We start from the raw sequence: 24,675 nt of genomic DNA on the forward strand, positions 1-24,675 counted from the left end.
GACTTCAATCCAAACGGGAGGGCCTGAACTGGTAGTGCCGTCCTTGGACCACGAACCTGAGGAACTTTCGGTGTCCTTTTAGAATGGGGATGTGGAAGTATGCATCCTCCAAATCCAACGACGACAGGAATTCGCCCTCCTCCAGCTGTCCCAGCACGTGATGGAGGGTGAGCATCCGGAACTTCTGTGCCTTGATGTACTTGTTCAGTTGTCGCAGGTCCAGGATGGGCCGCCATCCTCCGGTCTTCTTTTTCACGAGGAAGTACCTTGAGTATACTCCGGAGCCCCGGAGCCTCTTCGGGACGAGCACGATGGCACCTTTGAGCATCGCCCTTACCTCCAGTAGTAGTTGAGGGGCGTGGTTTTCCTTCCTGGCCACGGGAGGAATGCAGGGGCACTTTTTTAGAAACTCAAGGGCGTGCCGCTGGGCCAGGGCGTCCAGCACCCAACGGTCGGTGGAGATGGACTCCCACACGCTGACGAACTTCACCAGCCGGCGTCCCACCGGGGTGCCCGACGCCACGGTCGGTTCATTCTTGCTTGGAGGACGCCTTGCCCTCCCTGGCGACGACGGTGGGATCCACCCGACTTGCCTCGTCCCCTATAGGCTTCTTGCGACGAGGGGCGGTACGTAGAGGAGCCACTGTTGAATCCCTTGGAGGCACCTTGCTTGCCTCCGAAGTTCCGAAAGGACGGCCGTCGTTGCTGGAGAACTCCTAGGGCCCGAGCTGTCTCCGTGTCCGCCTTGATGGCTTCGAGGGACTCATCCACCGTTTTCCCAAACAGGTTGTTCCTGTCGAAGGGCATGTCCAACACCTTGGTTTGTACGTCCTGGTGGAAAACCGTCGCCTTGAGCCACCTTTGCCGTCTAAGGCAAACGCTATTGCCTTGCTGGCGGAAACCGGTGTCGGCAATGTCCGCTGCCACTGTTATGGCGTGGTCCGACGCCACCTCACCTTCCTGCAAGATCTCCAGGGCCTCCGCCCTCTTGTCATCTGGTAGGAAGTCCAACAGGGGGGGGCGATCTTGTACCACAATTCCCTGTCGTAGCGGGCCACGATTGCAAGGGCATTGGCAGCCTTAATCGTTGTTGCCGCCGACAAGATAACTCGTCGTCCCATTGCATCCAGCTTCTTTCCTTCGCCGTCCGGCAGGGAAGTTGATGTTGAGGCCGATCCCCCCCGCTTTCTTCTTGGCCGCCACTGAGACGACCGAGTCACGGGTTGGTTGTGCCCTAAGGCACAGGGGGGCCGCGTTGAGGACCAGGTACTTCTTCTCGTACCGATCCCTCTTAGCAGGCGTCGTAGACGGGTTCTTGAGAAGGGTGAGTCCCTCGTCCCAGATGTCATCCAGCAGAGGCACGGCGAGGACCGTCTTCTTCTTGGCCTCGCACCGTTGGTAAAGGAACCCCTCCTTCTCTTCGGGGCAGAGCTGGAAAAGCTCGGATGCCCTGGCAATCATAGCGTGGAAGGACCCAATCTCGTCGGGCGGGGAGGCCAGAGTCGGAGGGGATGGGAGATCTGTCCCGTCCTCACCGCTGTCGTCATCCGTGCCCGTCATGGCCGTGTCCGTTCCCGTGTCATCCCCAGGGCCGAGGGTAAAGGTTGAGCAGGCAGAGAGGGCTGAAAAGGCGGGGCTGGATGGGTCCGTCGCCTCTTGCTTGGGGGACTTCCCGACGGGCCTGGCTCCGGCTCCTCTGTCGGTGTTAGGGGGCAATCTCGTTCTTATGTCCGTACATAAGGATTGTATTGCCAACAAAATGGCCGCCGAGTTGTCCTGCGGCTCCGGAAGCGACGGTTGACTTGGAACCTCGTCGGCACCGCCGTCGCTCTCGTCGTCCTCTTCGTCGGGATCCTTCCCGTGGGACCAGGCCTCCTCAACACCCTCGTCGAGGCCCTCCAAGACTTCAACCAGCTCCTCCTCGGAGGCTGTGTCCGTATCCACGATGGCCATCACCCCCCCCCCCCCCTTTTTCCACCAGGGTCTTCAAGGGGGTCTTCTCGATGGGCCAGAAAGAGGCTTCCTTCCGCGGTGGCAGGGAAACTCTGGGCCCCGAGGTCGCCTCCACTGATGTAGCCTCCAGAGGCTTAGCCTTAGTCGGGTGAATCAAGGCCTTCACCACCTTCTATGGGCCTGTGGCCTTCACCTTGGGGGGAGGGTCACCGCCTCGCTCCCCCTCGGCTGGATCCTTCAAACCCGACCAGGGCCTCTCCAGAAGCTTCGCCGGGTTCTTGGCTTTCCTCGTCCCCGAACCAGAGCATTGGCTCGTGGTTGATGGCGCCGGAGAGGATGCGCCCTGCCTGGCAGCCGAGGAGCCCGACCGTTCGGCACTCTCGGTGACGGCCGACTCGCGGTGCTTTGCCTTTTTTTGGGCCCCCGTCGCCGGGGCGCCCTCACAGGACTTAGAAGTCTCACCTGATGGGCTCTTCCTTTCCAGCCAGTTGGAGAGAGGATCTCCGCCCCTCTGGAGGCGTACTGAGGAAGCTTCTTGTTCATCGCCTTGGTGAAGAGGTCCACCTCCGGTGTGCTGAAAAGTGAGAAAATCCATGATAGGATCTCCGCCTTCAACTCCCACTCGTAGCGGACCACTGTCCGCCGGCTGAGGGCATCCACGGTGACAGCCGGCCCGGGATGTGCACTGCAAGCAGCCAGACCCCATGAAGCACAGCCCACTCCCAAATCTGAATGGCCAGATCCACGAGAGGGGGAGACTTCGTTCCCCCCTGCTTGTTTATGTAGTACATTGACACCACATTGTCTGTTCTTATGCGGACCACCTTGTTGACAATGAGAGGTCTGAATGCCTTGAGTGCCAGAAAAATCGCCAGAAGCTCCAATTGATTTATGTGCAGGAGCTTGTTCTGAGGTGACCAGAGGTCCGAGACCTGAAGAAGATCTAACGTCGCACCCCACCCGAAAAGGAAGGAGTCTGTCGTGATCGTCACCATGGGGCTTGGGTCCTGGACCCCGACGCCCACTGACAGGTTGCTGAGAGAAGACCACCAGTCCAGGTCCACTCTCATGGAATCCGGAATCATTATCCGTTTGGAATCCGGGTCCACAGCCTGATGCCAGGAACTCCGAAGAGCCATCTGGGTCAGCCTCATTTTGAGACAAGCAAGAGGAAGAGCCAGCACACACGCGACCATGAGGCCCAGAAGCCTCTGGAACCACCAGGCCGACATGCTCTCCGACTGTGTAAACATCTGACACGTGGCCAACAGATCCGCCATTCTGTCCCCGGTCAGATACACACGGTAGTCTATCGTGTTCCAACGAAAACCCAGTAAAGTCAGGTCCTGTGAGACCGTCATGGAGGATTTCCGTCAGTTCACCGACAGCCCAAGATGGAACAGGTGCTGAAGGAGAGACTGGAGGTTGCCCGCTGCTGCCAATGGGCAAGGGCTGCGTAGGAGCCAGTCGTCCAAATAGGGATACACATGGAAACCCTGGAGACGAAGATGGGCCGCGATCACCGACATCTTCGTGAAGACACGCGGCGCCGAACTGAGGCCAAAAGGAAGCACCCGAAACTGGAAGTACTCCTCACCCAGAGAGAAACGGAATTATCTCCTGTGTGGGTTCCAAATCAGGATATGCATGTACGCATCCTGAAGATCCACCACGCTGAGCCAATCGCCCGCCTGCAAAGAGGAGCGAATTTGGCCGGGAGTGATCTTGAATTTCTCTTGCGGTAGGGAAAGATTGAACTGGGAAATGTCTAGGATGGTGCGCAGGCCAGCCTGGTTGAGTTTGGGCACCGTAAACAGCCGGGAGTAGAAGCCCACCCCTCGCTCCCCAAGGGGAACGGGTTCCACAGCTCTGAGGAGCAGAAGTTTCTGAACCTCGGCCTTGAGGGAGGGTGAGCCCAACATCTGAAAAGGAAGGTTGAGAGGTGGGGTAGGGGGTAAAGGTAAGCGGAAGCCCGCTCGAGCGACTGACAAGACCCATCTGTCTTCTGTGATGGTCTGCCACGCCTCCCAATGAGACGCAATGCGTCCTCCCACCGGGGTCTCATGCGAGCACGGAAAACCCTCATTTGGCAGGTTTATCGGTGGCGGTACCACCTGAACCTGATGAGGAGGCTGAGGAGCGGGAGAAATACCGCGTACGATGTTGTCTACGGCGGTTATTCCCCGCAGGAGTATCCACTCTGATTTTTGCGGTCGAGGAAGCCCCTCAAACCAGAGGAAGGTCGACCTTGCGACAACAGCCTTTGAGTCTTGAAGGGAGGTTTAACCAGAACAGACAAAATTTAGCCGTCTGAGTGCTGTCTTTGGTTTTGGTGAGCTCTACATCAGTAGAAGAGTGAAAAAGCTCCTTATCAAATGGAAGGTCCAGGACCTTGTCTTGCACCTCCTTCGAGAACTTAGTGGCATGCAGCCATGCTTGCCGCGAGGTATCAACCCCTAACATCAGACCCCGAGCCGAGGTGTCTACGTGATGAGCCTTAGCCTCCAGGAGATCCTGGGCCAAGACCCTGGCATCGGAAAGGCCTCCTCTGAAATCCTCCAGCTTCTCGACCGGAATATGCTCCTCAAACTCCGACAGACCTCTCCACATCCGCATGTTAGCTCCCGCCAAAATCAATTCTGCATTGGCCTGCCTAAGCTGCAAGGCCGAATTGGCAAAGATTTTCCTCCCTAGGGAGTCCAGGAGCTTGTCCTCCTCCCCAAGACCTGAGTCGCCGTCGCGGAGGAGGAAGCTGCAGGTCTGGATTGCAACGTGGCCGCAGCCACCACTGTGGAGGAGGGAGGCGGACAAGACGACAAGGCCACTTCTTCCGAGGAATGTAGCCTGTACCTCGCGTCAATCTTTTTATTGACAAAAAGTCCTGAGTGTGGCTTTTCCCAAACTCTTCGGACCTCGGCCAGAACGTCCTTCTGCAAGAACAGGCCGGTACGCTCCAAAGGAGAAAAGGTGAAAGCCCGAGAAAGCACGCCCTCCTGCAGAGCAGGTGCCTCGGGCACCGGAACATCCAAGAAGCTCATCATGTCCAGCACCCGGTCATGGAAAGCTCTGGTAGAGCGGGGCAGGTCCTCGTTGTCCTGATCGCCTTGAGGGTCATCTGACAGGTCCGGCTCCTGCTGAGCCGAGTCAGGCACTGCCTTGTCCACTGGGGACAATGGTGGCACAGGCGGAAGCGCAGGGGGAGGCACCGCGGGCAAGGGAGGAGCCGGCGGAACCACTGACGGAGCGGTTGGAGCCGGAGGTGGACATATCTCCTTGAAAAGCCCCTTGAAATATTCCTGCATGGGGTCGGTGCGCATAAGCGCTTGAAACTTACCGAAAAAGGCGTCCTCAGAAGATTGTTTCGGAACCTGAGGAGGCCTCTCATGAGGTGGACAAATCCAGGGACGCAACAGGGAAGGGTGCCAAACAGGCCCCTCCACCGACGTATCCACATAAATCAAGGGAGCCGCCCCCGCGGGCAACGAAACATTGTGCGGAAGAGGCATCCGGGCGTTCCAATCATAAACCGGCCGGTAAGAATGCGCACAAGGGACCTTAGGTTCACCCGAAGGACCGAACCCTACACCAGGGGCCGAAGGCGTAGTTGTAGGGGTAGTACCTAAAATGGCCGTCGCGGTCGTGGCGGGAAAGGGCGCCATTTTGTCCTCATCTGAGGGGAACTGCGGCACGTGAGGAAGTGAGGAAGGGGTCCCCGTTGATGGATCAGGGGTCTTAATTTTAGCCTTAACGTAAGGAACCTCGGCAGAGCCTGTACTATGAGGCCTAGAATGTTTCTGCGACATACCAACCGCCAACTGAGCCTTCGAAGGAAGAGCCTCGGCACTGTCGGTAAAAGAAGAAACTTTCTTCTTTGCCCCCAACAGATCTCGTTTCACCACAAGAGCGGGAACGGTGTGCTGTCACCGACAGGGCCTTGCCCGGCCCCTCAGAACTGTTAGTAGCCTTAGCCTCTGTACGAGGGACCTCGGACCTAGGCCCGGTAGAAGCCTTATCGGCACGGGCCTCGAACTTGCGTTCGGTAACCTCAAACCCAGCCAAGACCTCGGGGCGTACCCCGGTTTTGTTTTTGAGGGAAGCCGAAAGAACGGCCTCAGAGCAAGCTCCGGTACCCTACGACTCAGTAGAACTGGGTCTACACACAGCCCCCACAGGAGGGGCCTCGGAGTGTACTCCAGTGAACATAGGCCCCTTACGGAGACCCTTGGAGAAAACTCTGGTAGAAATATTAGGCCCGACAGGAACCTCAGGGCGAACCTCGGTAACAGAGCGATCGACGCCCCTCCCGGCTCGAGGAACCCGGGAAGGTATGCCCCGGCTGGGGTGCTCTGAAGATCAAAGAACTTACCGGGGCGTTTTTCTTCTCGTCGATGAACGCCTGAAAATGTGAAGGAGGAGTCCGACCGAACACCTCCTGCCACTGCTTCAACCGACTTTGAAGAGCCCGGACCGAAAAAGAGTCACAGTAAAAACAGGAGTCCCAACTGTGTTCCGGACACAAACACTCTAAACAAAGAGGATGGGGATCCGCCCTCGCGAAGCGACGGTGACACGATGAACAGTCTGGAAAATCTAGTTTAAAAGACATAGACAGACTAGTAAACGAACGCTAGCGAGAGCCAGAGAGGGAAAAACGGAAGAAAATCTTCCGAGGATGCAAGTGCGTCCTGCCCGATCGTGCGGAGAAAAGGACTGACGGGCGATGCACGGGGCGGTGCCAAGGTAGGCGTGGTTACGGCCGCGTGCCGGGCCCCGCGCAGGAAAGAGGAGGGATACATTTTTGAAAAAAATTTGGATGCTTTTTACAAAGTGCTCCGGTCCCGTCCCAAAGGATGGAGAGATGTCCCATAAGTATGGAGGAAAGGGGACGGGACGTAGGAGTAAATCTCTGAAAAAAAGCGCGAAAACGCAGCAAGTTCGAGAGCTAAAGCACGAGGACTCCCAACACTTGAACGTGCAGTAAAAATCTGGGGATGGCTGCCAGGGGAGGGGCTTAGGCAGAGGACAGTCATTGGCTGTGGGCAGTATGACCCAGAGATCAGTGATTGGTTACAGATCAGAAACGAAACTGATACTGATTTTTTTTCTTTACCGAGGATTCCCAGCCTGACGATGGGGGAACCGTCCCCATGTTGGGGGACACCTGCAAGGATGGAGGAAAGGGGATGAGATGTATGAGTATATGCACTTATTTGAACAAACACTGAAGTATATTCAGTCATGCACGCTATACTTTTTCTAAAATGTACAGAAAAATGAATGAGCACATTACATACCGTCACAACATCTCTGGTTATTTTGTCCAACTCGTGCAAGAAATTTGTGGAGGAAAGAGGTTGCTGCGACAAAGAAATACTATTAGAAAAGTATGCTTCAAAGATATACATGTAAAACCATATTTCAAAAGCTGCATTTCCACCTACTGTTTGGGTGGACTGGTTGGGTGGAGGGGCCTTCCTGTGGAAGATGGCATTGCAGAGGTCTTCAAATGGCAGGGGGTCATCTTTCTGTAGAGAGAATAAAGGGCTGTCCCAGCGATTCCGTGAATCGGGAGCTTCGAAACGCTTGACTAGGGCATCAAATCTGTGGGAGCAGAGGACACATGCTGAGTAAACTTTCTATTTACGTAGGTCACAACTAAAGGCTACTGGTTCACTAGCGTTGTGCGGTGTGCTCAAACAGTGGCAAGGAGCAGAGGCGGATTTAACGGTCGTCAGACAAACAAATGACGACCGGGCCCCTGTGCCAGGCCCCACCCCTTCCACACAGCACAGGGCCCTTTCAGCTGTGACGTCACTCCAGTTCAGCTCCCTGGACGTGTTCAATCATTCTGGTCAAACTTCTGTTTAGACATATTTAAAGTGCGGTGCTTCGGTGCTTCCTTTTATAGAGGAATGCGTATTGTAGTTGCCGCTCAGCAGTTTTATAGACCATTGCGTCAGCAGGGTCCTGTTTCTCTGAGGCACTATTATAAATGCAGAGGACAGCAGTGAAGCAATCTGTTAGCGGGCTGATTTGCTCAACGTGTGCGTGTGTGTGTAAAACGTGAAAGGCCCTTTGAAGCGCTTGGATCGGCCGCGAAGCGCTCTTCTGCTCAAAGCCCTTGCTTTAGAGGCGGCTCGGTTTATCCTGTATAATTCCCATTTTTTAGCTACGGTCCTACTGTAATGGGAACAGATGGAGCTCAGATTGCCCAAGCGCATCCCTTCCCTGAAAGACTTGGGCCCTTTAATGCATGCCCTCGACAAGTGTATTATTTATAAACCCCGTTAACTGCTCTAGTTAAGCAATTTATATGGGCATGTTTACAATTAAACGTGCTTTTTTCCTTCGAATATAATTATCCGCATTTATGAAAATGAAATATTGCCCTAGACACCGTTTTTTCCTACTAAAAAAGCATGTTTTTTAAAATAATTTGTATCTCGGTCTTAAGCGCTTTAAAGGTGTAATATATTGGCCCTCACTTGCTCGTGTAATATTTTAACGCCATGTATATTACACGGTCCCCAAATACAAGGCGGCCTTTGGCCACAGACAGCATCGTCGTGCCCCTTTCAAATTACAGTTTGGAATACTTGTTTAAAATACTTCTAAATTAGCCACTTCAAATTACATTTTGTAGTAGTTATTCACAATGCTTTTAAAATAGCGATTTATTTTCTAAGGGCCGGATTTACAAAACATGTTTTCATTGGGACTTTCCAGTGTTAAAAAACGTGTGTAAATCAGGCCCTACGCGTTTCTCTTACAGGGAGCCTTTTTCACGGCCATACTGTATCCCCCATAGAACTGATGCATAATACTCTGACATTAGAACAATTTCTACCCGCTCACACCCGGAATACCGCCAGACCTAATCCCCACAAAGACACATCCAAAAAAGCTGCAACAGGGCAGCAGAAAGAGCATGTTACTGGACTTACACCGAGCATTGCAGGTTTCCAGTTAGTCAGACCCCTAGGTAACTGTAATAAAGACAACTTCATACAAACATAGCTTTTGTCCCTAAAGTTTGCCATTCTTCACTTGTGACCACAATTAAATCCGCCCACCCAAAGCCCCGCCTCCATGCCCCGCCCACCTAGGGCCCTGTGTCAGGTGCTGCCCACGGGGCCCTTTGCCTTAAATCTGCCACTGGCAAGGAGCACTGCTTAAGCATGCATAAAGTACCATACTGGACATTATCTAAGTGATTTCCAGATAATGGAAAATCAAGCTATAATTTTACATTTTAGGCGCAACGCTATTAAAATAGGTTAACCAATTAAATGTACACAGCCATGTTTGGATACACAGGTAAAGGAAGCAAACAGCACTTCGACTTTTAGAAAATGACAATATGTGCGCTAAACGAAACTAATCAAGTAAACACGGGCGAGCCACAGGGAGCAATTATATACCTTTTATAATGGGGCCAGGACCAATGGCTTGACAGTTTGCTCTAACAAACTAGCAACACGGTTTGGGGCAACATACAACGAAAATCACCTTTCTGTGATCCATCTTCTCATGTCCGATTTGACCCAATTATGCCAATCTGCTGGCACATATCGGGGGACTCCCAGTGTGCCTTCCACCACCAATGCGGTCTTCAATTCCCACCATTCCCAATACCCGTCTGTGTAGCAGTACACAAAAGCAACCTCATTGACACCCATGCATCCACCTGCCTGTGCACGGAGTGCTGCAGACACGGCAGAGGGAACAGTCCTCGTTGCAGAGCTACAATCCAGTCTACTGAAGGAACTGGGAAGCGCTTATTTTCACAACTGAACACCTTTTCCCCAAAAGAACAAACAGCCCTAGTTTATAGGCTCCCTTTTTAACACCAGGTTACATTTTGGGGGAAAGAACGGCAAATACACCATTGCATAAAACCGGCAGAGAGCGCATTTGGGCATGAATACTTGCCTCCCAAGCACCTACAACAAGTACCCTCAAACATGTTGGTTGATAAAGGTTTTTAGAGATTTTCCTTTCAGAGGTGTATAGAAAGTTGCTTATTCATGTAGCCCTGGTTAAAATGCCATAATCCTATTGTTGAAATAGTTTGCTTGAAGGGAGACAGTACACAATAGGAAAAAAGGACTTGGATAGTGTTCACCTCCTTTGTCTTCTAAAAAAGACTTGTAGTCATTGCACTGCAAAATAGGCCTTTAGCCAAGCGCTTTTAACCCTACGATACGCTGACGTTTTTGCTTGAAAGTTACATACATGCTTTTTGGGGTTAGCTTTTTGGCTTCAAAATGGAGCTACGATTCTTCAGATGGGGGCAGGCAAGAATTGTGCTTTATGTTGTTTGAGGACAGGGAGCACACTTGCCTTTTCAGAAATTTTAATGCAACGATTACCCAATTACCATATTAATTCACTGATTTTGTAATCGCAATATTCAAGACTGCGGAACTCGCATGCACTCAAAGGAATAAAACCAGGTCAAGTCAACATCTCTGCCCTGTCTGTGTATACTGACGCTTCTCTGTGAAGAGTGATATCTCGCCTCACAGAGTCACAGCTCTGAAACCGAGAAGATTTTAGTGGAGATTAACGTGCAGTTCAACTCTTTACCCAGTTTGACCCCTGCGGTGGTGGTAATTGTTTGAATTGCCTATGGTACAGTAGATGTGCTTCTTGCTGAATGACATGTCAGAGCTTGGGATCTAGTAGGTAAGGTCGGGACGAGGGACACATTGGAATGGCCAAGTTATGGAACCTCACAACTATGCGGCCACACCAAATCATGACAAATGATGAATGGGGTCCTGTGGCAGATAAATGCCCAGGGTACAACATTAGGTCCTGTAAGAGGAAATGAAAGCTACTGGGGTATAAACCAATCAGACACGTTAGAAAAGCTCAAGATGGGAAGTTTAGCATGAGGGGCTGTGTCCTCATTCAGGCTGAATGTATCAATTGCAACAAAAGAAAAACCATACGAGTCCTGAGAGAATGTTACATGCTGGAGTGGGTTTTATTAATACAGTTTTAGGCAGTCAACTGGACAATGATAAACCTCACAATGAGGAGAAAAAAAATGGACAAATGTGCAACAATGATATTCACCCCGAGAAAACACTGAGTTCTCCTCCTGCTCCCAACGGAAAGGAAATTTCTGAAAAGTAGCATTGATAATGTAATGTTCCGGGTGCATGGACAGAACAGCATTACATTTTTTATTTTTAAAAAGGCGTTATTGAAAAGTCTTCACAAGAAGGGGGAGTGTATCCCCACAATTTCTGTTCAAAATGTTCTCATGTAAATAAAAGCATGAGTAGGAAAACACTTAAAATCAAAGAGCCCACGACATCTTTCTTTAAAAAAAAAGCCAACCAAAAGAGGGGATGAAATGCGACAAAAACCAGGAACTAAAAACGATATCAGATGAAGGTCCAACCAAAATAGAGGCCTCCATTGACTTGGAAGGACAAAAGAAATAAAACTGTTTTACATTTACAGCTATTAAAACCAAAGGAGTTTGTTGTCTGTCTGGTGCAAAGTCACCATATTGTCGGTCAGTGCTCGGAAGCCTATAGGCTTGTGCGGTTATTTTACTGATGTGTCAAATTATCATCTCTCTTTAAGTACAATCACTGACTTGTTTCTTCAAAAGGGAATCGAAACATACAACTGTGTCTCTGTCACCATCTACTAGCCAACTAGAACACTCTGATTTAGCGACGGCATCTGCCTAGACCTAAACCACACACACACGAGAAAAACGTGGTGGATCGCCATTCACTTGCTTAGCTGTAAAACTTTGGAACTCCCTCCCAGAGAAATACGAACCATGAAGGACCATCTAAAAAAAAAAAAAACGAAAACCTCTAAAAACCCAGAACAGGACAAAAACAAATGAACACCCACACCCCTTGAAATTAATACATAACTGAAAAGGACTGGAGAGCAGCCGGACTGGAGAAAAGTGTAGGGAAAGAGACAGGCATCTGAATGGGGGGCCGGGGAGAAATCAATGTACCCATCGCTATAGAGGGTCAAACTGGAAACAGGGGCGAGAGAGATGGGTCCAACTTAATTGGACCACAGAGAGGACCTTAGATGAAAAAGGGAAGAGAGTGTTGTCCCGAACTCGGAACTGATGGACTGCAGGGAGCATGCCCCACCCTGGGGGGGGGGGGGGTCCGTGGGGTGGTGGTTGCTGCACATCAGGGTGTGCTGGAGGGAGGGATGAGAGTGGCAAATGTTCTGAACACTGGGGGTTGAGAGGGTGCTGCCACTGAATAGCCCTGTTTAGGACCCACACCTTTGCACACAACATATAAGTGGTAATTATAGCACATCAGAATGTAAGCCGAGGGAAGGGATATGTGCTGCAGGCAGTGAAAACGGAGGGGGTAGGATTGCGTACTGCCACTAACCAACCCTACTAAAAAACGCATCCTTGTGCATACACCTCTCAAACTCTGAACCAAACACAACCCTACCGCCACAGCACAACAAACTGCACGCACTACACTACAATAATGAAACAAACCACACATAGCCTCGCCCAACAGCACATGGCGGCCACCAACCGAAAAACACACCTATGCTCAGCGGTGTAAACCAAACTGAAGCTGCCAACAGCACATCACAGCTCTCTCGCCGGTTTCTCCTGCTCAGTCCTACTGACTTATCCCACCCCATCCTTCCTTGGGATAAAGCATGGGGTGGGATAAGCGCCAAGAAACCACGCAGCTGGCAACAGTGCGCGGTACAGGAACCTTTTACATAACAAACAAGCAGTCTCAAAACACCTGTAAGCATATTTTATCATATATTTAAAGGGATTACCAACGGCATACAGTCAAGATTCAATATACCTTGTAATAAAAATATGCAATAGCAATTTGGATGATCCTCAAGAATGTCAAAAGGTGGGAAACACTTGTCAGATCAAGTACTACCTACAACGCTTAAAAAGCCGTAGCACAAACCTACCAGACCTGGCTAAGGCAGCAGCACAAGGTTTTACAGACTACATCAATATAACCTCCACAACAAAGCCCAACATGACTCAAATACAGTATAAATACCAATTCACAAAAGCTCACAGACAAGGGCTAAATAAAACCAATTGCTCGAGTACCAGATTTAAAGGATGAACAAACAAACTAGAAAAAAATATAACTAAAACATTGTTTACCTGCACAGGAACATCTTCGGTTTAAAAAGGTGATTACAACCACCACAAAAAAAAAAAAAAAAAGAAGACTTGACAAGTCCTAAAAAGGCAATAATTGGAACAGTAAGAAACCGGCTGTTCAACCTCTCAAAAGTGATGCACACTATCGTTAGAAGATAATTATACCAATATACCTACTACAGTGTAAGCTGAAAAATTAAGACACAATAACAGAAAATCATCTTTGAGATGGTGACACATTTCAGAGAGCCTCAAAGACCAGACCCCGTGATAAGTACAAAAACAGTGCCCCCCACATTCAGGTGGTATTCATTCTAAACCCCTACTATATTGGCAAATTGTTTAGCAGAAAAATAGTATGTGATCAGCAAACGAATGAAACATCAAAGTCAAAACTATCATTATCCTAATCTGTTTCTACAATGGCGCAGGAGAATGGGTTGTGCAATTAGTCCCAGGCAAGTTCGATGTATTTAAATTACCTACAAGTGTTTTTGGTGGAAACCTAGGACAGGAGGACAGAAGCACTAGCTGAATTCCAATTTCCCATTGACACAGAAAACCCTTTTAGAAAGAATGCCCTAACGTTTTAACTGATAACCTAACAGTGTGTTGCGTAAGTGTGTGTGGTACCAGCTTGCCAGTTTTTTTTTTTTTAATTCAGGCTTCCAGTTCTTAGAAGGAAAACATTGAATTGGAGATATCGAGCTGTATGATCATCCGACACGGTTTTCACAAGAAGGAGGGGTCTATAAAGAGTAGAAGATGTACTGCCATGAAAGCAAGAACAGGAAATGGAAATAATAATGCAACACTTGCGATCTCCATAAACTCAAGATCTAGAATATATGGTATAGGTTTGCAGGTTTCCTACTGAAGCTGCTAAACCACACTCTAGATTTATGAATCTTTCAGTGAATTGCATCAACATCCTGGAAAGAATTTCTTTTCGTGAAGGATTAGGACCCTTCAATCAGAGCTTCATTTAGCAATAAGTCAGAAAAAAGACATTTCCCATTTGTGGTAACGAGACGGGTACCTCTGACTGATGGGAAATGTGCTCAATTTCGTCACTTCTCACGAGGAGACAAAATGGTAGGCGCTTAAAGCAATATTCTCCATCTCCCACTTGTTTGATTAGTGATCATATAGTACATGCATAACTCCCGTGAAAGAGACTTGTGAAGGCAGCACTTCCTGTAACTATGAGGCAAAAGCAAACTAATGCGCTTGAACAAGTCCCAAAAATATAAGTTGACTACATGATCAACAACTTGCGCTTTTCAGTTGACTTTTTTTTATTTCGCTGTAATGGAATATTTAATTGGGCAACACCCATTCAGGATAATTTAACAACCCACCACTAAACAAAAATCAGACAATTTACCCGTTTTGGATTTTTGAACTTATAATGGCAACCCCTGTTTATTTGTCCCAAAACACAACCATTTTAGTCAACACTCCTAAAATAAAAACACTGCAGTTTCTTTCTTATAATAATACATCTTGTATAAACTGCAAATATGCAGGTCAATTTTGTATATTTCATCGTTTCCAAAGACACCATTCTCGATGATGCGTTTGTCTGATAGATTTACTACGTTCATTGCAGAATTCATAGAGGTCGTCAACTTGCGTTACAATTTACTATACTTGTGAAAATATAAATACAATGACAATTGAAACCAGGCAAATCACGGAAATGAAGTTCATCAGAAAATGTCAAGTTGTATAGAGGACACAATAAAATGCCTATTTAACCACCGGGCGAATGACTCCCTTCTCCCAGTGAAGTACTTCAGCATCAAGTTCACTCAACAGCTGTCTCTTGCAACAGATTCTGATTTACCAACTAGACATAGGCCAGGAAAATTACTCCCTTTCTCCTGGTCCTTCTGGAAAAGTTCTGTAAACTGGTTCTTGGCAGTTCTCACAAATTGGAAAAGTCTCTTTAGTTCCTCCCATTTTCAAACAGTGTCCAGGCATTATTCACTCTTCAGGTGGTTGTCAAACTTTACTGGGAGAATAACTTTCAGACAGTTCTTTATCAGTGTAGTGTCTCTTGTAATTTGGGACTTTATCTTCGCCCTACTTTGAGGGAGATCACACGCAATGAAGACTTGACTCTTGGGTCTTTGTGCATCACTACTGTGACGAGGGAGATCACTACTGAGAACTTTAGTGACTCTTATCTTCACTTATGTACCACCCCGGACTCCACCCGGGTCTCCCATTACATTGACTGTGGCGAGTAACTGGTTATTCTCACATCAGTTCTTCTGCATGCGTCCCCTGCGCGTCTTCTTTCGGCTTCTTTGATCTTGGCATGGCTCCGTAGTGCTGGGACTTCCCTGGTGGTCTTAGCACAGTTTGCCTATCGCACAGTCCATCTTGCAGAGGTCGCACAGAGGTCGCACCAACTCCCGGTTCCTTGTTACTGCCAGGGGAGTCGGGCCTGTATCAACTCACGGAAGGCTTCTCCGTCCCATGGGCAAAGTCTTCTCGCCCGAGGATCGACTGTTTTAGGACTTACTTTGTTCTGGCTTTGAAATTCCCAGGCTGTAGTGGAATAACGCCAGCTTCCCTCACGGCTCTCCCTGATTCTCTGAACTTTTAGTCCTTTGATGTGTATTTTATATAACAGGGCCCACCCCAGCGCAATGTCAACTTTGGCCGCCAATCTCTCGGAGGTAATCTCCCTGTGGCCACCTGATCACAGTTCCTGGTTGATGCCTCCCATTGGTTAGTCTGTATGTTTCTTTGGTTCTTCATTAAGATTTACAGATGAGACAGTAGAAACTTCACAATAACACATAGCATTATTCTCTAGTGGTAGATTGGAAGGAGTCAACAATGGCAAGGCTTCTCGGGGGCAAGGGTTCAGGAAAGTCTTTCAACAAACGGGAGTCCCCATCCCTATAAGGGGTCTCTCTCCCTAGAAGGACTTCCTGCTTTTTTTTTTACCACCCCTAGTGGGATTATTGGGTAGCAGGCTCACCTCTCTAGCTTCATATGGAAGGGATCATCGCTGGGGAGAAGTGACAAGATGTGTGAATCGTCACATGTGCAGTGCCACCTTGCATCACCATATACCTCATGACAAAAATGCTTGCTAAATTCTGTTTCTTTTCAAGCACTGGCAGAGAAACAACACCCAGGCGAAGACACCATCCGCAGAAAAGTATCCCATCAGTGCCCCATGTTATCCAAGCTTGATAGCGAGAAACCCCACGTGGCTTTTTTAGGCCCTAGACGGTCTGCAGGGTTCAAAATTGAGGAGGGTGGGGATCCATTTAGCTCCTTCTTGTAGCCTAGAAGAGCCTGTTTTAGCTCTTGCTTATCCAATCTTAATTAAAAAAGACTAGGAAGAATGAAAGGAAGATACAGAGTGATAATAAGGCATCTCCCAAAAGTACTGACAAGATGAAGATTGAAGGAGTTATACAAACTACTCCTTTTCCAAGTCTAGTCAGTACTGTGAAAGGGTGGCCAGAGGAGGCATGAAGAAAACTCCATTGACACAAAAGAGACTGTAGCACTCCGCTGGGGAGGACCAAACTACAGGACATAAAAAGCAAGAAAGGACTCCATGAAGAGAGAAGCCGGTGTGAATCCAGTCAACCCCGGGAAATTCAAACCTGGGGATGAGTAAGTATGCAGAAGCAGCAAGTCCTCGGTCGTGAGGATGCAGTGGAAAGGTCAGAGGAACCCTTCAGAGCCAGACAGAGGTCGGACGTAAACAGAAGCTGGAAAAAGGCCAATGGTGGTGCAACCTCAGGGAGGTGGACTGTGTAGTCCAACAACGCAGATACCGACAGGCCTGAGACCCTCTGGTGACGGACCAGTGCAGCGGGGATTAGAGAGAGTCACAATGAACGGTCAAAGGGAACAAGTCAGCCCAACACCCTGTGACAAACTAGTGATGTGCCCCCATCAGAAAGATAATGGGAGCTACGGTAGACCCGGTAGGGGCTTGGGGAAGAAGGAAGAGTGCCTCCTGAGAAATATCCTGCATCACAATAATCGCAAGAGATATTCAGAATAAAGAACGTTACGGGAATAGTCTCCTTATAGTGTTGGTGAAAATAGTGGAAGACTTGAAGGACATTCGGGACTGATCTCCCATGTTGGAATAAACAAGATGATAAAGGAACGGGAAAATATATATTACTAAGAAAGAAGAACTGTTGGATGTTTGGTCAAACCAAGGAAGCTCCTAGGAGGAACTGCAAGGGCTAATCAGAACTGTTGCCAGAGACTATCAGAAAGCAGCCCCTAAGGTCAATACACTTATACCAGGAGAAGGGAGTCATTCTCCTGGCGTTATTTCGGTTTGTTGAGATACCTTTGTTGAGATACCTTTGATTAGTGGTAGGGTCATAGTTGGATGGACTGATTCGTTTGACGAGCACCCGGCCGACTAGCACCCGATTTATTATTCAGTTAGGCAGGGCAAACCCTCTAGTGATGGGGAGAGTTAGCAACTTTTCTTATTATTTGAATAAAAGCTTGTGCTTGAAATGCCACAACTTTGTCAGACTCCTCCTTCACACATACCACAGTGCCCAATCATATGCCGGTGCCTCACAAATCTGTGTGTGTATGCCTGACACTAGCCACACGAATGCCATTTTGCCTGCTTTTCAGGGAGCTACAGCTCTGTCTTTTCGCCTAAAATAATTATGGTCTTTAGCACAGATTTGGATGCTCCCCTACTTAGTCTATCCCAAAGCGCTGTGTCTAATTCCATCCCCATGTCTCTTTCCGACCTCAGTCTAAGCTTCTCAGTGGACATTCTCCCTGCGGCTAACCGTTCCCCATACATTGCCGAAATCAGACCCTTCATTTTAGCACGAGACCGATGGGAGGACAATGAACCATTGCTTTTGTAGTCAGAGGGCACACATAGCAGATGGCCAGATTAGGACGGTGGGGTACTTCTGCTGCTTTCTCTGACGTTTCCTCAAGGCATCTTATCAACTTGTGAAAAAGCTGAAAATATAAGAGCACAATTCAGTGAACACTCCAAGTATTTCAAAGAGACAGCCCAACAGCCCCTCTGCTCCTGTCCTCTCTTCTGTAGTGTAAGTAGCTCTTGATTTTTGAGCCCCTCCGTACCCTTGGAAGAACAGCCCTTAGAATCTGGAGGAATAAAGCATGGCAGTCTTTTCCCTGCTGCCATCTTTTTAGGTGTGGTACAGTAGTGCTCCAGAAAAGATAAAAGTGGATATATTTTACATCCTAGTTTTTAAATTTGGAAGTAAAACGATTTTTATGGAGTAAGAAAGTAAGTCCCATTCCCAATGGGAGGATTCAATAAGCAAGTGAAATGTTTTCATTGTAAAGCAAATGTTTTCCAATAAATATTTCTTCTCCCCCCCCGCCCCCCCCCCCCCCCCAAGTTATTCATGCATATTAAAATACACAGGTTTAACTCTTCAGATCTGGCACTAATAGAATAGTAGAGTTTGTTCTTGTATTTGGAAATGCTCATATGTCTATTTCCACTTTTTGTTTGGAATATTTTGACTTCCCATTTAAATTTTTGGGAGTAAGGAAAACCCCAGAGACACTTAGCTAGAAAGGGACCAGAGACACCACAAACTCGAGTGGAAAGTCCATCGCATCCCCTGGCACAATAAAATGTCTGCCACTGCCAACACACTGCTCAACATCCTGTGAATGCCGCGCCCCACCATCCCCCTTTTTTTTTTACATCAGAGTGTAGCACATTTTATAAGAATCCACAACTCACCCTCTGAAATGTCTGCTCTGTGGCTTATCATGAAGAATCACCTGCTGGGTCGCAGCATCACTGGTAGGGAAGGCCTGGTGCCACGTCCAAACCTGGCAAGTTTATGGCTGTTGGTGGATTGGGGATTTTCACTGTGGACTGTGAGAAGAGTTTGGGGCTTTAGGGAGACGGCAAGGTAAACCTCTGGGGGAAATTAGCAGGGATTCTAGCCCCTAGCTAGACCAACGCCCAGGGAACACCTAACAAACGCTTTCTTGCCATGCCCAAGACAGGCCATGTGTTGGCAGGCAAAATTCCCAGCAGGCCACTGAATATTGCACCCGAGCACGGTGGAGTGAGCTTGCGGCATCTCAGCCTGCCATCCAACATGTTAAGCAAGGCAAAATGAGTGACTGTGGCCCCAAATCTCAAGTAGCCTTTTCTCTGAACCAAAGGTTTATGCCTCCCAGAACCCTTTGATGTTGCTTATGGCAACCAACTGGAGTTTGCAGACTGCTCAACAATTCCCCCTCATCTGCCAACTCACAAATGCTTATTTTGCTGCACATTGAACACCCAGTGACTTCCCTTGGGTGGTAGCGGTGCGCGATATAAATCAACATAACATATTAGATTGAATGGGAGGAAGGTAGAGAGTGGGAGAGGGTACTGTCAGGTGCAGTGTGAGCTAGTGAAATAGGACGTGAATGCAATAGGCCAGTGCAGGGTTGTAGGTTGTTTTGCCTTGACTACATGTTATTCATGTCTTCTACATGCAAGTAGCCCTCAACTGTAGACTGTTGCCCTAGGGGTTGATAGACTATGTACAATACCCATTCACCCCCTCTTGCATGGCAACACAGAAAAAAACAGCAGAGTACCACGAAGAATTCGGTCCAGCTGTCACAGTCACTGACATATCGCCCATCTTTGCTCCTGAACAATGCTCTGCGTGATTGCTATGTTTTAACTAGTCATCTCTGCTAGTAGTTGAATAGTCACCCAATTATATTTACTATTTGCATGCAAAGTAATTCTCTTATTTATTTTTGCATCTGTTGCAGCGCACGGAACCATTGAGTATCTAGGCGCTAGTTACATTGCAAGACAAAAATAAAAGTATACAGGGAATACAAGAAACAAACGCGAAACACATGTGGGAGGGATTTCATTGAGTCTTAAAGTCTTGGTTCGAGGGGTAAGAGGAGGAAGGAGGGGAGACAGGTGTCTGATTGTCTTAGTTTGTCTTAGTTTGTTAGCTCAGGGAGCTTTTAGGCGAAAATCCATTTCCATGCATGCACAGGTTGCGGTCTTCTGAAGGGCCTTTTAGCCCACACACTTCAAAGCCATAACAATGTCAGTAGGCACTACACAAATATCAAACAACATACCCCGAAATGCTTTTACCCATGGAGGGAATTTTTCTATCAACAGAATGATCGATCTATACAACACCAGCTATGGATGTCCGTGCTATTTTCACCTAGGTACCTTCACACCTTGGCACACATGTCATAGCATGGGCTCAGAGCGAGTGGCAAAGTCTGCTCATAAAGCACCTAATTCTGGCGAGTTGCATTTTGCCACAACCCTCAACTATAACGATACATTTTTCTGTCCCCAATATTTATTTGGACCCTCATATCTACTTATAAAAGTAAGCCCCGGCCCTCAGACCCTGCTGCCATACATTTATGACACTTTTATTGCACACATTTGATGTTCCACACAACTAACACACCTCAAATACATTTTTCCTCGCTTCAATCTGCCCTACCCTGCCATGCGCGGCTTTACCCGGGCTCTACATTGATGCTTTCAGGCTGGCTCATTCCTGCTCTTTAATATCCTTTTATAGTCCTGCCCTCGCCCCATGATGCCTAGGGTTTATCACATGTCCAGGCTGTGCCCACTAAACCAGCACAACTCGAACTTCTCCACACACCAGTCTACTGGGGAAGCCACACTATACTTGTTATTTGGCTCGCCTCCACGTGTCAACGGCCGTTCTTTTCCGGCTGTTGCTGGTCTATCCAGTGCTTAAAGTGGGCCAGGGCCTGCCGGGGCCGGGCAGCCTCCAAAAAGTGGGACTGAGCCGGGGCCCTGCCAGGGCCCCCATCCTACCGCAACATTGGCGGGATGCATTATCCCGAGATGCGCCTGCAATGAAGTCCAGGCAAGCTGACAGACTGCCAGCCAGCCACAGCGACGCTGTGACTGGCTGCCACTTCCGTCAGTCATAGTAACTGCATCTGGTGACCCGCTCGCGCGCGCGAGAGAGGTCACCAGAGGCAGTTACAGTCCCTTTGTTTCCCCAGGTCGCCGATGAGTCTTTAACCCTCGGCGAACCTGGGGATTCCTCGAAATATCTCGAGGTTTATAAAAGATGGCTTTGAAAGTACACATTTCAAGCCATCTTTCATAAAGCTTTGGCGACGGACAATTTTGTCAGTAGTCAAAGCTTTATAAAAGATGGCTTGAATTGTGTACTTTCAAAGCCATCTTTTATAAACCTGAAATGTTTAAAAAAGATGGCCTAAAAACTAAGCAAACCGTAAGGTATGCACACAAATATATATATAAATGTTATAATACTTTGCAAGCCATCTTTTATAAACGTAGAATTATGGTACATATTTCTATGTTTAGAAAAGATGGCTTGCATAGTACACACACCATAGTAAGGTACGCACACAAATATATAACATTTATATATATTTGTGTGTATACCCTACGATTTGCGTACTTTTTAGGCCACGCCCCTCCCACAAGCCACACCCCCAAATGAGGGGCGCCCCCCTCGATTTCTTACCCCACTTAAAGCCCTGGGTCTATCCCTTCTGTGGCACACTGCAGGGAAAAAAAAATAAAAAATAGTCCATTGTCCTCTTCCCAGAGCATTCTTTCATGGCCCCCATTCTGGAGCTGACCAACTGTCAGCCAGTAACTAAATACATAGTTCATTAACAAAGAGGAATATGACTGGTTGACACCAACTAATGCACCAGACACCTCAGTCGGATTATATTCAACATATTTAATGGGTAGAACAATGGTTCTTGAACATCCCAACACCAATTATGTCACTTGCTTATATGCTCCGTGCCAGCCTTTATATTTGTACTAGTTCTCCGTCATCAGCATGTTCTCCTAACTCAGCAATACAAGTTAATCCTTCTTCATACTTCATTCTTCATTGGTCGATTCCTTTAAATCGTAATATTCTATAACTTGCGTCCTGCGTATCATACATACGTGTCGTTACATTGATTCCTTAACGCTGCTATGGACTTTGAATAAAGAGGAATCAATGTACAAATATAAAGGCTGGCGCGGAGCATATAAGCAAGTGACTTAACGCATGTATAATAGGATTTTGAGAAAGGCCTGATAAAGACCATTATTTTAAGGTTGAAACACGTGTAGACAGGAATGGCAAGATTATTGTTCGAATTAAATCAAATTGTGTAAATTGGCAGAAATTACAACATTACTGGTCTAATCAATTAAAATTGTGCTAATTGATCAGATAGTAAGATGGGTATTTGGACTGTATGACAATACAGATGTTGTATGATAAGTTCATGTTTTTCACATGTGTGGGATATTATAGGCAAATAGATTTGCTATTGAATTGGTTTTTGGGATGTTCAAGAACCATTGTTCTACCAATTCATGTGTTGAATATAATCATGCTGAAGTGTCTGGCACATTATTTAGTGTGAAACAGTTATATTGCAATTTGTTGCGACATTAGGCTTGGAGTCACATTCAGAACTAACAGATGCAGCCTCTTGACCCAACTTTCAGTAAGAGTGGCAACTGAGACAATTCAGAATAGAAGACTTGGGTAGGGAGCACAAGGAAGTACCAAGCCGCTATTTACTTACATTAACAAAGAGGCACATCACTATGTAACATGAAGTAAATGAGAGGAGGAAGGAGGTGAAAGAGTAGGAGAAAGGTGGTGGTGGGGTGCGTTTCCTATACAAATTTCATAATTTAATAAAGTAACCAAGGAGTATGGACTTAACTTAACCAGGGTTACAGTTGTACAACTTGTAGATTCCATTGGTCTGAATGATCAATGAACTAAAACCCTTGTTAGTTTAAACTACACCTGGTAACCTATACTTTTGGCAATAGTACACTCAAACTACTGCAAAGTCTCCATTGGCTCCATGTGTGGGGATTCACACAGTAGACATCAATATTTACATAACAGACCTCCCCTATAATGTGGAAAAGTGAAATATTTATTGTATCCCTCCTCCTGCGAAAAACACCTCTTCTTGTGACATCACACCCTTACCTTATTACACATTCTCACACTCCACTAAACTGCAGCATATTTATTATGTTCTGCTATGCTAATTGACAATGTCTCCATTGGCGTTTTCATGCAACAGAGAACCAGTGTCATATTGGACAGAATGATAGCACTTAGAACGATTGAGGGAGATTCAGAAATCATAACTCCTATATACTAAAGGGACTGGTGAACACTTTTTGTTCTTTCTTGAAACAGATAAGGCACAGAAAATTGCTTAAAGTTAAAGAAATGCAATTCCAAAAGTGAGGAGTCAGAAATCTGAAAGGATCTTCTACAGTGTCTGGATTTGGGATGTCGATAGAAGGGTCCCGTTAGGTAATTCCCCGCCTCGAATGAATGAGTCCTTGACTGTAGTACACTATGTGTGCTATACAAAGAATTTTAAAATTTCACACAAGCTGAAACTGAGAACATGAAGCTCTAAAAGACTATGGGACAGGTTCTCTGTTTTCCCAATTCCAGTTCTGTTGAAGACGCTGTTGAAATGTTACGTTACACCAAGATATTGACCGTTTGTACGGTCAACACTTCTAACGCAAGAGCCAGAGATCTTTGGTTTCTGTTCAAAAAGTGGTAGAATCATTTTTAAAGTTCTTAAATGCCAAAAGCCCAATTGCACTACAAATGTAATTTGATAACACATTCATATTTGTTTTCATTATCGAGGTTTATTCTCAAATGTTTTAGTCTAGGAGGAACGGGACAAACGCATACCAAGATCTGAAGGTCAAAAAGATAGCCATCAGAGATGGAATTTGATCCAGTGATCAGCACTTCTATTATACCTTCATTCAACTTCAAGAATGTGTTCATTTATGTGTTGAGAGCATATTCAAAAAGAGGGAAAGGATGAAATAGATGTACTGGAGAGTATTGCAATAACGAGTTTCATGGGTAATTATAAAAAATCCAGGTCTAAACTATGGATGAGGGTAAAAAGAGGAAGGAAATGTACATTCAAAAGCAGGGGAGAGAAAAAAGCCATGGCAGATCCCTGCAGTGAGCCGTATAAAAGGTTTAAGTGAAAAGAGACAGTGGGACAAATAGTGTATAGTCTTGCAAACATGAACCAACCCACAGAGGTGCTAGTCCATTAATACAAATATTTAATAGCAAAATAATCGAATGATCCACATATCAACTACTCCAGATAAACCCAGGACGACGAGAGTAAAAGTACTAAGTACGGCTTGATTTAAAGGTCACCTGTAACAGATTAGTAAATGTATTACATTTAACAGTTTGTTTCGGTTTCTGAAATCTGTGGAAATCCTCATGCCAATAAAAGCAATGAAATTGATTGCTAGATTACATTTTTCTTTTAAATTGAACAGAAGGTGGAGTTATTTTCTAACAACTTCTTTAGTGTCCATCATTGGGATCAAAGAGGCAACTTCATCAAACTTCTGTTTCCAACCGCCTTCATCATCTCACCGATTCTGGTAATCCTTTATTTGATTTTCTCTCGTCTCTCTCTATCCAATGGCAACT

General features: G+C 47.0%; 1 protein-coding gene across 2 annotated transcripts in view; it reads right to left on the minus strand.

Moving 5' to 3' along the window:
- The window catches only part of KTI12 (KTI12 chromatin associated homolog), a 298,251-nt gene that overhangs the window by 13,535 nt on the left and 260,041 nt on the right, over positions 1 to 24,675 (minus strand). Inside the window, exons 6-7 of one of the 2 annotated variants that reach the window (XM_069624747.1) lie at positions 7,395 to 7,554; positions 7,248 to 7,310 (exon numbers count right to left, since the gene is read on the minus strand). In XM_069624747.1, coding sequence (XP_069480848.1) covers positions 7,248 to 7,310; positions 7,395 to 7,554 — 223 coding nt within the window. The remainder of the gene's footprint in view (positions 1 to 7,247; positions 7,311 to 7,394; positions 7,555 to 24,675) is intronic. The other variant, XM_069624748.1, reaches the window with a different exon arrangement.

Source organism: Ambystoma mexicanum, chromosome 11 (genome assembly GCF_040938575.1).
Source record: "Ambystoma mexicanum isolate Mex_15411 chromosome 11, UKY_AmexF1_1, whole genome shotgun sequence".
NCBI classification, from domain to species: domain Eukaryota; kingdom Metazoa; phylum Chordata; class Amphibia; order Caudata; family Ambystomatidae; genus Ambystoma; species Ambystoma mexicanum.